This window comes from Perna viridis, chromosome 11, assembly GCF_037379345.1.
Source record: "Perna viridis isolate PV_CMFRI_1.1 ecotype Kerala chromosome 11, ASM3737934v1, whole genome shotgun sequence".
NCBI classification, from domain to species: domain Eukaryota; kingdom Metazoa; phylum Mollusca; class Bivalvia; order Mytilida; family Mytilidae; genus Perna; species Perna viridis.
Window position 1 is genome coordinate 2,017,253 of NC_142455.1, and position 16,706 is coordinate 2,033,958.

Consider the following 16,706-nt stretch of genomic DNA (forward strand, 5'->3'; position numbering starts at 1 on the left):
TACCAGTAAAGTTTATTTTCTTTTTAAAAAATCAACTCCACATATATAACCTCCACTGTACAGAATATTTCAGAAAATTTAGAAAAACAACTTTTTTTTCACAAATCATAAAAATAATTATATTTTCTGATTCAGTTCAAAAAGTTGATTAAAACTAGACCCCACATGTCATATTAAATATTTAAAATAAAAAAATAAACACCATCATGAAAGATGTCTGCTTCATTTTTGTAAAATTTTGAAGGACAGAAAAAGTTGAAAAATATTTTTTTTCCTCAAATCTTTAAAATTCCACCTTAATCTGATGCAGAACGATGTGTTGAGTAAAACAAGACCCCACAACAGGGGTCAAAAACTTAAAATATAAAAATAAATCACTAAAATCAACTCAAAATATTAAACTTCCACTAAACAGAATATTCCAGAAAATTTAGAAAAACAACTTTTTTCCACAAATCTTAAAAATATTTATATTTTCTGATTCAGCACAAAAAGTTGATTAAAACAAGACTCCACAAGTGATATTAAATATTTAAAATAAATGAAATAAAGTGTCATTATAAATAAATCATGTGTAGTTTATTGAGACACGAAGAATGAATATCAATCTTTTATGTAACTCATTAGAAGGTTTTTAATTGTTTCATTACTTGCTACATCTAAAGGTGTGAGACCCCTCCTCCCCACTCTCTGTCTGGGGTCAGCATTGTTCTCTAGTAACAATTGTACAATATCAGTATGACCCCCCATACATGCAACATACAGTGGAGTCCCTACCTCCCCACCACCACACTGTGACACATCAGCATTTCTGTCTAGTAACAATTGTACAATATCAGTATGACCCCTCACACATGCAACATACAGTGGAGTCTCTCCCAAAATACCACACTGTGACACATCAGCATTTCTGTCTAGTAACAATTGTACAATATTAGTATGACCCATCACACATGCAACATACAGTGGAGTCTCTCCCAAAATACCACACTGTGACACATCAGCATTTCTGTCTAGTAACAATTGTACAATATCAGTATAACCCTTCTCACATGCAACATACAGTGGAGTCTCTCCCCACCCACCACACTGTGACACATCAGTATTTCTGTCTAGTAACAATTGTACAATATCAGTATGACCCCCCATACATGCAACATACAGTGGAGTCCCTACCTCCCCACCACCACACTGTGACACATCAGCATTTCTGTCTAGTAACAATTGTACAATATTAGTATGACCCATCACACATGCAACATACAGTGGAGTCACTCCCAACAAACCACTACACTGTGACACATCAGCATTTCTGTCTAGTAACAATTGTACAATATCAGTATGACCCTCATCACATGCAACATACAGTGGAGTCCCTCCCCACTCACTATTACACTGTGACACATCAGCATTTCTGTCTAGTAACAATTGTACAATATCAGTATGACCCCCCTTACATGCAACATACAGTGGAGTCTCTCCCCACCCACTACACTGTGACACATCAGCATTTCTGTCTAGTAACAATTGTACAATATCAGTATGACCCCCCACACATGCAACATACAGTGGAGTCTCTCCCCACCTACCACCACACTGTGACACATCAGCATTTCTCACTAGTAACAATTGTACAATATCAGTATGACCCCCCACATATGCACCATACAGTGGAGTCTCTCCCCACCTACCACCACACTGTGACACATCAGCATTTCTGTCTAGTAACAATTGTACATTATCAGTATGACCCTCCTCACATGCAGCATACAGTGGAGTCTCTCCCAACCTACCACCACAGTGTGACACATCAGCATTTCTCTCTAGTGCCATTCTCACTATATTAATATTACCACACAAACATGCATCACACAAAACATCTTGAATATTTACACCATTTGTTATTAACAGGTCTACAATATTTACATGACCATTCTCACAACAATAGAACAAAGGTTGAAGTCCATAACTATCTTTTTTGTATACATTACATTTTATAGAAATGAGATAGTTAACTAATTCATGACTACCAATCTTTGATGCTTCAATCATTGGTGTACTAGTGTAATATTGTCTATTTTTATCTATAAGACCTTTATCATCCAACTCAAGGAATAATTGTTTACATGAATCTGTGTGTTCCTTTATATATCCCATCACTTTGTCTTTATATCTTTTTTCTTTCAACTGCTGATTATAAAAGAAGGACCTTCCATCTCGTTTTTTGAGATCTCTGAATATTCTGTCAAAGTAAACATTCTCAGTATCTTCAGATAAATACAGGAAGGAATCATCTTGTTCTAGATTTTGACCTGACAAAAGTCTGAATCCTTCTGCTATGAATGAAGAAGGTGAATATTTAATAAAAAGTTCTACAAGTTTTTGACCACAAGTTACAGCAACCATATCATACAGTTTATCATGGGCTATACTGTAGACTGATCCTGTTTTCTTGATATATGTTCCATCAAGTTTATTGAAGGTGTCAACAAGTTGTTTTCTTTCCAGTTCTATATTTAGATCGATTCTAAAATTAGCCACTATTTTTGTTACTTTCTCTTTAACATTTTCTGGTGTTGTTCTTGGATTCATATACGATTCTTCTAATTCATTTGGAAACAATACACATAATACCAAGGCACAGTACTCTAAGGGTTTATATTGTTTATATTCTATCAAGTCTTTGATATCATTCTTTATACTTTCAACAGGAGATGAGAAAAGTTCAGTCAACTGCTCTACTTGTTTTCCATTTGACATCTTACAGAGCAGGGGGAAGTAAGAATACTTTTCAAACATTTTATCCATTTCCTGCAAATCAGATTCTGTTTTAGCTATGTACTTCTTGATCATTTTACGTTTTTCCTTTAAAAGTAAACAATGTTCTTCTGATTGTAAATCTACGGTTTGTTTGGTGAAAATCTTCAAGGACTTGAATTTGTCATCCTTGGATATTTGTAAGCGGCACGAGACAAGAATTTTCATCATCCCATTATTTTCTTTTCTTGTTAGGTTTTCTGAATCTTGTTCATTTATTGGTTCTGATGGAAACAGTTTCTCAATTTTATCACTTTCTTTCTTCCATGATTGTAAGTCTTGTTCATCAATGAAATTTTTCCCACAAGCATCATCTACCACAAACACCTGATTCTTTTTCATGTCACGATAATTTATAATATCAGCAGCACTTGTTACGAATGGGATGATATCGTACCCCTTATTTCTGTATAATTCTAGTGCCACATGGTGTATGATTGATGACTTCCCAGAACCAGAACTACCAGTTACTACAACAACATCGTTCTCTTCAATTAAATTAGCCACATGATCTGTTGCCCTGGTTACAGTAATTTTTTCTTCATCTTTCTCCCATTCTTTAATGTGACTGGCATACTTAACTGAAAATTGAAAATTCAAATAAGGTTAATGTGTTAAGGAGATAAGGTTTATGTAATTGAATCACTGTCATGGCATACCATGTTAAAATTGCAAGCTTCTCCTTGGAACTGCAGTAAGCAAATAGTTCATGATGACGAAGGCCATATGGCAATATATGGACTGGTTGGTTGCCCCAAAAAGTTATGTGAACTGAAGCAAGTCTGAGGTCCATTTAATTTTTGGGCTGACCAACTGGTCTTTATATTGCATTTAGACCCAGACTGTTTCATTGTAGGAGTCTTTTAGAGCTTACTTAATGGTATGTTTATACTTACTGAAAACCTTTCAGTGATCTCTGTAAGTATTGACTTTTTTATAGGTGTTATACAATGGTGCATTTGTTGTATTTCACTATATCTGTTCCGTTTTCTATTGTCCCTCAAATCAATGTTCCTCGTGTCAATGGTGTCTTGTTCCTCATGTCAGTTGTGTCTTGTCCCTGACAACAATGTTGTCTTGAGCTCAAGTCAATAAGTATTGTCCCTAAATTCAATGTTGTCTTGTCCTTCAAGTCAACTCTGTCTTGTCCCTATGTTGCTACAAGATTGAAGTCATCACTACAGAAGGTTTATGGTCGTTATCATGAACTCGTGGATCGTTATGGTGTATCCATCAGCACCATGAAAACTGATTTATTCAACGGGTCATAGTTTTCCTTCCCTCGTTTGTCTATCCCGGACTTGACTTTTTATGACCAACTCAACGGGTGTTTCTAGAAAAGCAGAGGACGCTTACCCTACCGGTGCACCTGGTCCGTGCTCCCAGTTTTTAGTGGAGTTGCTCATTTACTTTTGTTACTTTGTGTGTATGATTTTAGTTACTTTATGTTCTTTGTTGTTTATGTCTGTTTTCCATGTCTGGTCTTTGTCCCTGGATTGCATTCTTTTGATTACCACTATAACCTTGGTTCCCTTGATTAAGTATTGTCCCTACATGCAATGTTGTCTTGTCCCACATGTCAATGTTATCTTGTCCCTCAGGTCAATAAGTATTTTCCCTAAATTCAATGTTGTCTTGTCCCTCATGTCAATGTTGTCCTGCCCTTCACTGAAAGTTGTCTCGCCCTTGTTGCCAATGTTGTCTTATTCCTCATGTCAATATTGCTTGTCACTCATGGTAATGTAGTCTTGTCTATCTTGCCTGTGCTGTCAATATTGTCTTGTCCCTTTTGTAAACACAGCCCTCATGTCAATGTTGTCTTTTCGCTAATGTTCATGGTGTCTTGTCTCTCATGTCCATGTTGTCTTGACCGCCTTGTTAATATCGGCTTGTATTTGTCTTATCTCTCATGTAAATGTTGTCTATCCATGCTTGTCAGTGCTGTCTCGTCTCTCATGTCAATTTCGTCCTCTCTTCTTGTCAATGTTGTCTTTCACCTTATTTCAATGTTGTCTTGTCCCTTAAATTGTCAATGTTGCCTAGTCTTTCTTGTCATTGTTGTCTTATCCTTCATGTTAACTTTGTCTTGTCCCATATGTTAATTTTGTCTTGTCCCTTAAGTAAATGATGACTTTCCATTCCTGTAAATGCTGTATTGTCTCCATTGTCAATGTTGTCTTATCACTCTTGTCAATGTTTTTCTCTACCTCATGTAAATGTTGTCATGTCACTCATATCAATGTTGCCTTGCCTCTAATGTGAATGTTGTCTTGACCCTCATGATGTTGTATTGTCCCTGTTATCAGTATTGTATTGTCCCTCATGCCAATGTTGTCTTGACCCTCGTGATGTTGTATTGTCCCTGTTATCAGTATTTACATTATGACAATGTTGTCTTGTCAAAATGTCAATATTGTCCTTTACATTATGACAATGTTGTCTTGCCACTTATGTCAATGCTGTTTTGTCCCTCATGCCAATGTTGTCTTGTCAAAATGTCAATATTGTCCTTTACATTATGACAATGTTGTCTTGCCACTTACGTCAATGCTGTTTTGTCCCTCATGCAAATGTTGTCTTGACCCTCGTGATGTTGTATTGTCCCTGTTATCAGTATGGTATTGTCCCTCATGCCAATGTTGTCTTGACCCTCGTGACGTTGTATTGTCCCTGTTATCAGTATGGTATTGTCCCTCATGCCAATGTTGTCTTGACCCTCGTGATGTTGTATTGTCCCTGTTATCAGTATGGTATTGTCCCTCATGCCAATGTTGTCTTGACCCTCGTGATGTTGTATTGTCCCTGTTATCAGTATTGTATTGTCCCTCATGCCAATGTTGTCTTGACCCTCGTGATGTTGTATTGTCCCTGTTATCAGTATGGTATTGTCCCTCATGCCAATGTTGTCTTGTCAAAATGTCAATATTGTCCTTTACATTATGACAATGTTGTCTTGCCACTTACGTCAATGCTGTTTTGTCCCTCATGCCAATGTTGTCTTGTCAAAATGTCAATATTGTCCTTTACATTATGACAATGTTGTCTTGCCACTTACGTCAATGCTGTTTTGTCCCTCATGCAAATGTTGTCTTGTCAAAATGTCAATATTGTCCTTTACATTATGACAATGTTGTCTTGCCACTTACGTCAATGCTGTTTTGTCCCTCATGCCAATGTTGTCTTGTCAAAATGTCAATATTGTCCTTTACATTATGACAATGTTGTCTTGCCACTTACGTCAATGCTGTTTTGTCCCTCATGCAAATGTTGTCTTGTCAAAATGTCAATATTGTCCTTTACATTATGACAATGTTGTCTTGCCACTTACGTCAATGCTGTTTTGTCCCTCATGCAAATGTTGTCTTGTCAAAATGTCAATATTGTCCTTTACATTATGACAATGTTGTCTTGCCACTTACGTCAATGCTGTTTTGTCCCTCATGCAAATGTTGTTTTGTCCCTTGTTTTTACTGTACATTATTTAAATGTTGTCTTGTTCTTTATGTCAATGTTGTTTTGTCCCAAATGTCAATTTTGTCTTGTCCCTTATGTAAATGTTGTCTTGACCTTGATGTCAATGTTGTCTTCTTCCTCATGTCAATGTTGTCTTGTCCCTGTTGTCTTATCCCTGTTGTCAATGTTGTCTCCTCTCTTATGTCAATGTTGTCTTGTCTCTCATGTCAGTTGTTTTGTTCCTCCTGTCAATGTTGTCTTGTCCCTATTGTCAATATTTCTTGTCCTTCATGGTAATCTTGTCAGTGTTGTTTTGTCTCTCATGTCAGTTGTTTTGTTAATCCTGTCAATGTTGTCTTGTCCCTATTGTCAATATTTCTTGTCCTTCATGGTAATCTTGTCAGTGTTATTTTGTCTCTCATTTCTTTGTTATCTTTCCCCTCATGTCAATGTTTTCAAGACATAGTTTTGTTTTGTTTGTTTTTTTCACTTAACACCTCTATTTCAATTTTTCAATGATTCACTCTAGATATTCCTCTTACCTTTCATATGCTCCGGGATACTATCAGCTTGTCTTTCTGAAATAGATAAATACATACTTAAGTATGATAAAATCCTAAAATATTGATTTGATGTTCACTATAATCAGGAATTACATTTTAAGAAGCAAAAAGTTTCCCAATTTTGTTTAAAAAATGGCTCAAATTATTTCCCAAAAGGTGTAAAATTTCCTAAATTAATAAAACAGTAGTACTAAAATCCAAAGAATGTCATAGGGTGAGCAAGTCCAATTTTAACGTGGCCCAATTCCAAGTAAATGACACAAATTTATAGAAGCAGCAACACAGCCTAACTTTTCATACATGTGACCACAATTTCTTTTCTTTTTTTTGTCTGTTAATATTGTTTTGGTGTGAATTGCATTTAAATAGCTAAAAAGCCAAATAACAGCATGGAACTCACCTGGACCTCCCCTCCCCTTTCAATACTAGGCATTTCCCCCTTAATGGGACTAATACCCCCTCAGCCAGTTGAACCTTGTACATTTGGGGACCAATGTGGATACACGATTTATTTCTGTCTTATTAGGCTGAGCACTTTTGACACCAAATTTTGCTGCCATTCTAAAACACTCAACTCCAAAACAGAAATAAGTACTATGCTTTTTTGTTGACAACACAATTATAGAATATAACTGCAAAATTACTTTAAACATAAATTCATGACAAAATGCCACAAAATGATAATCTAACGCTCTATCGAGTTTCATTACAATCCTGTAATTCACTGAGGAGGAGTTGCTGACAACACAACAGACCAAATTTTGCTTGAAAACACCTAAGACCAACACCTGTCATTTCTCACAATTATCACCGAATCATAAATTCCTGACAATATGCACATCCAAATATTGTAATTGAACCCTCCATCAAGTTTCATAACAATGCTGCAAGGTGTTGACAAAGGATTGCAGACAACATGTGAGACCAAGTTTTACTGAAAAACACCTATATCCACCAGCCTTCAATTCTACATTTTTTGCTCAAATATAAATTCCTGACAACATGGACATCCACATATGGTATTGTAACACTCCATCAAGTTTTATAACAATCTTGTCAATTGTTGAGGAGGAGTTGCAGAAAATGCAGGTGACTAAGTTTTGATGAAAAATTTCTACCACCATCAGGCATCATTTCTGCAATTTCTTATTGTGCTACCTTGCACATGCAGGTACACATGTCACCCAACTCAGACAAATTATTACGACTCTGTGCCAACTACATGTATTTGTCTTCCACAACACAAAATCAGATCATTTGTAGCTAGAAAGCATTGAGGTCAACACATTATGAAGTTTGAAAGCAATGGCACATTTGGTTTCAGAGGAGATGATCTTTAAAATTAGAAGCTAATATAGCCTCTGGCATCCCTACAGTTTGATAAAATGAAACTAAAACTGTATTATTTGAAGTTGTCCTAACAAGTTTGGTTGTAATTGGTCAAGAAATTTTCATGAAGTTGAGAAAAACGTGAAAAGTTTATGGACAACATACGACAGACAAATGGACAACAGATTCAAAACAATGGTATAAAATCACTTAAGGTGAACTAAAAAGGAGAAATAAAGAAGCTTCTTTACCGTTATCTTTCTTTATATCTTCTACTTCCTTTCGAAGGCTTTCAAGTTCTGACTGTGTTTTAAGGACTTCCCTATAAAGTTCTCTGTCTGACCCATCAAGGGAGGCTACTCTCAAATCAGAACATTCTTGGTTGTAGTTACCAGCACCTAGTCTTGATATTGCCTGTAATAGAATGGAGAAGAAAATGTAACATTTCCTTGATGTAACATCATTTCTGATTAGTTCTGGTTTTGTGGTTCATGTAACATTTCCTTGATGTAACATTATTTCTGATTAGTTCTGGTTTTTGTGGTTCATGTAACATTTCCTTAGTTCTGGTTTTGTGGTTCATGTTACATTTTCTTGATGTAACATTATTTCTGATTAGTTCTGGTTTTTGTGGTTCATGTAACATTTCCTTGATGTAACATCATTTCTGATTAGTTCTGGTTTTGTGGTTCATGTAACATTTCCTTGATGTAACATTATTTCTGATTAGTTCTGGTTTTTGTGGTTCATGTAACATTTCCTTAGTTCTGGTTTTTGTGGTTCATGTAACATTTCCTTAGTTCTGGTTTTGTGGTTCATGTAACATTTTCTTGATGTAATATTATTTCTGACTACTTCTGGTTTTTGTGGTTCATGTAACATTTCCTTGATGTAACATCATTTCTGATTAGTTCTGGTTTTGTGGTTCTTACATAATTTTGAAGGCATACAATTTATAATTTGCTTGTTATATCACATTACACAACAAGACCAATATAATGCCATATTGGCCATTCCTAATTAAAGAACCTTAGTGAGTGCACTAACATACCTCATGCATCCACATATAGGATTCTCAAATTAAACACCGGCAAAATTATTTCACATGATTTTCACCCGAATTGTGCAAATAAACTTTGTGACAGAGTTCACGTGAAATTCGAGTGAATCAAGCCTGCACATAAAATTCACGTGAACTGTTCACATGCAATTCGTGTTAAGTGAATTTCAAGTGAAAATCATGTTAATTTCATGTGAAGCTCGATTAACACGAATTTCAAATGAAAAATATTTGCCTGTGAAAGTATTTGAAACAAGAGGCTCCCAGAAGCCTAAATCACTCGTTAAATTTTGTCTTTTAATAGCACTATATTTAACAAGAATTTTTCCGACTGAAGAATCATTTAAACAATTGGAAGTTTCTTTTAATCTATCACAGTTTTCAAGATATTGACTGAAGACTAAAAAACAAAAAAAAACAAAAATTTCCCCTTTCAAGGGCAATAACTCTTACAAGGAGTGGTCTGACAAGTTTTATCCTTGAAGACTTTTGTAGTCCTTATCATATGGATACTTTCAGCTATTGAAAGAATTTGGCAAAACCAAACTGTCTTGGAGATATATGTATATACGAATCAAAGTGCTAAAAGCACTGGCAGTTTTTGATTCTTGTGAAAATTGTAGCATGAACAAAATTTCAAAGATTTTATGATCAGGGGTTGAAAATTTTTTGGGAAGACCCGAGCCCTGGACTTTTTCATCTTTTGTACACTAAGCCTGAACAATGTTGGGTCAAGTCCCAATCAATATAAATGCAATTTTGTTATCTGATATTCTTATGTATAATTCCATGTTTGCAGGGAAGAGGACACAGTGTAAATTGATTCCATCTCCAGTCCAGGTCTGATGCTTTGTCATCAGCTTTCCGTTTTTGCATTTTATTTAACAGTGAAATTGTAACTGAGCAATAATATTTTCCTCAAGAGTTTATTAACAAAATTTGATCTTTATCATTCCAGCACTTGATTAATAAAATTTGTAGCAAGTCAAAAAATGCATCTGATCAAGCACAGGTGTGATTCTGACTTGAGAATGACTAATCAATAGATCGATATAGTGAATACCCATTCTAAAAATAAAGTTATAACTAATTATAGGTCAGTGAATAGATCGAGAAACATGGTACAAATAATGACAAAAAAATCTTTCAAAAAATAGTTTTTATTTTTTTAGATTTGCCATGCCCAACCGACTTGTTTCATTGAAAAACAGCAAGTCCAGGCATCTGGCTTTAGGAATTTTCAACCCCTGATGAATTGTGATCATGCATTGCATTTAAAATACTATTAAAAACTGTCTTCTTTTAATATGTATAAACTGAAAGTCAATCTATACAACTGATCCAACTTCATACACATTAATAATTTTTCATTCCATTTCACCCCATTTTAAAATCTATCCAAAAGTTAATGTGCATTTACATTCAAAATCTATATTAACAGAGTATTTATCCTACATAACAATTATACTTAAATAAAACCAATACCAGATTAAGAAAATAATTTCCTTAACACAAGATTTTCAAAATCTAGACACTTTAATCAATTTGATTTTTCCTTGGTTAAAACCACTGCTCTTCACTTCTCATTATAAATGGTAAAATATTAATGATAGAAAGAATAATTTGACTTACAAGTGTATTAAAATAAAAATATTAAACACATTTCATACTTCCAGACACTCTACTGCAAGAAATAAATTCCCTAAATGTAAATATATTACTAAATATATTTCAAGGCAAAAAAAAAATCCCTCAAATTTTGAGTTGATATGAAGACTAGATCTTAATTTTATTTGCATAAATAACAGAATATTATTGAGCAGATAAATTGTAAACATAAAAATTACTTGTTATAAAAGAGGTATTGAAAAGGAATTACATTCGGACTATATTTTTGTGTGGTGTTCAGAAATAGTAGGGAAGTTCTGAAGGATCAAAAACCCAAAAACCACTGTCTTATCCCTTGGTTTTATTTTAAGTAACAACAGTCATGTTTGTCCATGAATAAAAAAAATCCATATCAGTTCTATGCAGGATACACCAAGGACCATTCATACCAAGTTTGGTTCAAATTGATCAAGTAGTGTCAGAGAAGAAAATTTTTGAAAGAAATAACATTGAAAATAGCAAAAATCATTAAACAGGGCAATAACTCCAACATGCTAAACGGATTAAAACCAAAATTTGTCAGTGATCAATCAGTCAATGGTCATTGATCCGTCAAATGGTTGCATGGATCGGTTCAAGGACTGTATGTGTTGTGACTCATTATTCTGCATAGATATTCATATTCAGATATAATACTCATAACTTTATTTTACACTTAAGAAGGAGATTAGCGTGCTAAAATTAAGCACTTTTTTTATTTAGTTACTTGTACATGGACACTTAGCATTCAGAAAGATCAAGATTTAAAATAAAGAATTTGGAATTATTTTCAGACATACATGTAATGCAGGCAGCAGGTGATTTTGACTAACAAATGTCTACATGTAGTATTTATAGGAAAGAAGCAACTGTAAATGAAACAAAACTCTAAAGAGAAAATAGTGAAAAAAAAGTGTTGTGAAATCAAATAACAAAACAAAGAATAGTTTTTACTTTGAAAATGTAATGAACAATAATTTTATTTTATGGAGATCTAGCTAGTTGCTGGTTGATCATACTTCAAATTATAATTTTGTGTTGTTCAATTCCACTCTTATCGTTGAAATGTATTATAAACAATACTTTAGACACACATTTATTTTCAACACTATATCTCAAGTCTCAAGATATGTGGGGTGATTGCCACTGGATGTTTAAAATGTTTGTTTGTTTGTTTGTTTGTTGGGGTTTAACGTCTGAGCAGCAATATTTCAGCTATATTCAGACGATGAACATGAAATTGATGATAAAATGAACATGAAATGATGATGAAATGAAAAAGGGATGGGACACAAGGACAATGGGGTCGACAAATTTTGATTGCCACTGGAAATAGGGAAAGGTGGGTAGGGTTGGGCAATTTAACCTCCTGTGGCGGAGCCCTATAGTTCCTACTCCGGGAGAATACCACAGTAGGGTTTTTTAACGTGCGAGGAACGTGGCATCTTTCCCAACACGGTGCATCACTATGGTTTGCGGTCAGGTTTTCCGTATTATAGCCTGACAACCCCAGCATGTAACACACCAGGGGTTACCCATTCCACCACCTGGGGCACACAACCCAGTTGCTCTGTGGGCAGAGCGCCCTAGCCCCCGGCTAAGGTTCTGAGCACTGTTTAGTTGACTTTTATGACAAGCTTAGCGCTGCTGCAGGCCTATTCTTTTAACACCCGGACCTGCACGGGGCGGATGTTTAAAAAGTAACATAACTAGTAAATTGACTTATAGTGATATTTTAGATTCTGCATATGGTCAATGAAAGGACCAAATTATCCTGAGCTTAAAAAAGGTGTGTTTTATTCCATACAACATAACCAATTAAGTACAAAATCTTTTAGTTTAAAAAATTATATGTATATAAAACACACTCAATCCTGCATGTATTTGAATGAAGTATGGGTTGATAAATGACCAATTCTATACTATAACTAAGTAGTTTCATCAAATTCCATGCAGCTGTTTCAAGAGAGTTGAGGATTAGATCAGCAGTGGGACAGACAGACAGACAGAACGATTACAATATAACTTCTACTTTTCAACTGGGGGGGATAATACAGCTCCTTAAAGAAAACAAAATTTTCATTATAATGTCAATAAAGAATGTTGTTAAGTAGTAGTCTCTGTAAGAATCATGCAAAATTTGAAATAAGTGATACACCCAAAAAAGGCTATTTATTTCTTGGTTATTATAAAGTTGCTTTATAGGTCTATATGATGAAATGTATAATTACTAATTCCAATATGTCTGCTCTTCTGAGACAATTCACATTGAAAACCCAACAGTTTCTATTGTACCTTAGGGTCATTTACAGAGTTATCTCCCTTTATTTTGACTCCCACAGTACATTCCATACAATTTTTATCTCCTAAGAACAAGGGTGAACTAAAGCTTACCATAATATTCTAAAAAAAAAAAAAAAATACATGTACCTGCCAACTTATAAGATTTAATCATGTTTTCACGATTTTGACCATTTGTCCCACTAACACAATTTTTCAGATCAAATTTGTCCCGAAACCCCAATTTTATCAAATTTCCTAAAATACTTCGAATTCAACCTCTAAATTTGTGTTTCAATCTCACTTCTTTGATTAAAAGGGTCATAAATCTGACAAAAGGTGTTAATTGCTGTCTAAAGGAAAGGTAAGGAAGGTTAATCATCTCCCAGGATCAATCAGCTGATCAAAGTTATCAATGATAATTGAAATAAATCCCGAATGGATCTACCACTACTTCATGAACAGCCGATCATTTTCTAAAGATTAATTTCTACTCCACAATTAATTTGACAAATACTGTCAATTTAACAGGTCAAAAAGTTGTAGAACATACATATATGTACACAAATCATAAAATAGAGAGTTACCTCCACTCCACCCTTCAACAATTCCGTATATTTCAATAGAAGAAATACATTAGAATGTAAATGAAAGTTTTCTCAGTTATTTGTTATAATTTAAACTTTAGTCCGGTTTGGAGGAATGCACCACAAAAAGGGGCTTGTAAACTTCAATTTATTACAGTGCATGCACATGTTCAACTGTAAAGGTCCTTTAATACTGGAACTAAAGTAGTTGTTCATTCATACATAACTATAGTAAAAATCATGAAGTTTGCAAAATATGTCCTGAAAAATGTCCGCTCGTAGGTTGTCCCGCCTTAAAACCACCGTGAGGATTTTCAAAATTTGGCAGGTATATAAATATTAAAAATAAAAATATGTAGGCTTTCCAACCCTGAATCACATTTTACATGATTCTAATCTGGAGTGCTACTTGATAAACATTACCCCAGATAAATCTGTCCATGCCAAGTTGAAATCAGTTCTCGCTATCTTGCCCTCTTTATGGTGAGCTATATAGTTTCTGTAGTGTTTGATTCTTGCAAGGTCAGCTCCTTCAGATAAATCAGTATTTGGTGGTAGTTGGTCAAACCCTGTTGGCGGTTTCAGTACACATGGAGATCTTGATCCTGGCTGTACAATATTCCGTAGCAAGCATATTAGCAGTGTTACATCATATGTCGAGGAACATGAAGCATTCCCTGTAAAATAACTGAATTCAAATGATTGTGTCTTAAGCTCAAGAACAGATCTTTGTTTTAAGTCCTTTGAGAGAATCAGGCAAAACTTCTTTAATAATAGCCATACGTGTCAATTACCAGTATTAAGAGTCAGGCAAAACTTCTTAAATAAAAGCCATACATGTACATGTCAATTATTAATTGAAACATCTTTTTGTTTAAAAATACAGACAAATAAGAGACTCTCAAAGAGCCTAAATGGCTCACCAACAAACCATGCCTTATTAACTAAATAAGTAAAGGTATCATGACTTTCTTCCATGTTTGAACAAAAATTGCTGAAAAAAAAGCATATATTGATAAATGCTGTAATCAGTTTGTGCTGAATACCCTAAGGAACAGTTATGCCAACTTTCATTAACTTTTGTTGAATGGTTACAGAGAAGATTGTCAAAGTTGTACACTTGAAAAACAACAAAAATATCTGTTTGAAGGGCCACAACTCCTACATCAAGCAACAAATCATTTTAAAAGTTTCAACATGGGTCTGTCTTCTGGTGGTGAACAATATTTCAAGTGTTAGAACTCTGCTAAATTCAACAGTTTTTGAGTTGTTTGCAAGAAACTGTAGTTTTTACCTTTACATGTATGTTCTATTTTTAGTAACAGCAGCCATGTTTTTTGATTGTTTAAAGATTTAAAAGATCAATTTGTGCAAGATGCCCTAAGAAACCACCAACAGGTGCAAAGTGATGACAATAATGACAAATATCTACTTCTACAGGATAAAAATGTTTAGAAAAGCATAAAATAGAAGATTTTGCATTGTGATGCAGTGCTTCATTTTCCTGGAAGTAAACAATAAAATGCAGATCAGTCTTTGGATTTCAATACATAGGAAATTCCTGAAGGGAAACTAAAACGAGATTAACAAACCCTATAATACTAAAATAGTGAGGAAAGCAAGTTGCCTCAGAATAATTAGGGGTATTTTTAACGCAAATACTACTTTATACATGATTCTACCTACTACTTAAATCTAATTTTGAATTTATACCTGATGAGGGAAACAGTAAATCCCATTGGGCTGCATTGAGGATTCTTAAACTTTTGAGTTGTTTCAGTTTAGACAAATTATTCTTAAGGTCAGATGCCAGTTTTGGAGGAGGAAATCTCCGATTAAACAAATATCTGACAGCTTGTGGTGCCACTTTTAACTCCAAAATGACCAGTCTGAGAAAATCTGCCTCTTCTTCCGACAATGACATCCTCAAGCTTTTGTTTTTGCTTTGAACCGTGGACATATTGTAAGTGATCATAAGCTGGGTTTAAGCTAGACTGTAATGCACTGTTCCGTATCCAGACAATGCAAATATTATTGTTGGCATAAATTCCTGAAACAAACAAGTTTAAAGTTTATAACAAAATAAATAATCATGCAATTACAACTCAGTCTGTTTAAAATTATTGTTTATTTTTTGTGTTTTTATTGAATGAAATACCTTTTTGCCCCTGTATCCTATTTAATATGTACATGTAAGAAAGAATACAGTACTTCTGTATTTTTTCTATGGTCCATGATCATTCAACTTGTCACTGGTCAGTAATCTAGTTCTATGACAAAGTGAATGATCACAGACCAATGAGGAGGTAACTGATCACTGACCAATGAGAAGGTCACTGATCACTGACCAATGAGGAGGTAAATGATCACTAACCTATGAGGAGGTGAATGATCCCTGACCAATGAGGAGTGGAAAGGTCACAGATCAATGAGGAGGTAAATGATCACTGACCAATGAGGAGGAGAATGATCACTAACCAATGAGGCGGTAAATGATCACTGACCAATGAGGAGGTCATTAGTCAGTGATCGTTCACCTTGTCATTGGTAAAATGATCATTCACCTGGTCATTGTTCAATGGCCAATCACCTTGTCATTGGCCAATGATTATTCACCTTGTCATTCGTCAATAGCCAATCACCTTGTCACTGGTCAATGATCATACACCTTAGCATTGGTAAAATGATCATTCACCTTTTCATTGGTCAATGATTATTCACCTTTTCATTGGTCAATGGCCAATCACCTTGTCATTGGTCAATGACCACTCACTCAATCATTGGTCAATGATTTGCCTTGCCATTGGTCACTGATGATTTGCCCTGCCATTGGTCATTGACGATTTGTCCTGCAATTGGTCAGTAATGATTTGCTCTGCCATTGGTCAGTGGTCATTCACCTTGTCATTGGTCAGTGGTAATTCACATTCTCACTGGTAAGTTATCTTGTCATTGGTCATTCAACTTCTT

The 16,706-nt window shown here is 34.7% G+C and overlaps 1 protein-coding gene across 6 annotated transcripts in view; it reads right to left on the minus strand.

Moving 5' to 3' along the window:
* Positions 1-16,706, minus strand: part of LOC148602289 (uncharacterized) — a 26,906-nt gene continuing 10,200 nt past the window's right edge. For all 6 annotated transcript variants that reach the window (XM_088552129.1, XM_088552130.1, XM_088552126.1 and 3 more), the window contains 5 exons: positions 15,450-15,786; positions 14,160-14,413; positions 8,414-8,576; positions 6,813-6,848; positions 1-3,398 (listed from right to left, as the gene is read on the minus strand). In XM_088552129.1, the coding sequence (XP_088408255.1) occupies positions 604-3,398; positions 6,813-6,848; positions 8,414-8,576; positions 14,160-14,413; positions 15,450-15,711 (3,510 nt within the window). In that variant the 5' untranslated portion in view covers positions 15,712-15,786 and the 3' untranslated portion in view covers positions 1-603. The remainder of the gene's footprint in view (positions 3,399-6,812; positions 6,849-8,413; positions 8,577-14,159; positions 14,414-15,449; positions 15,787-16,706) is intronic.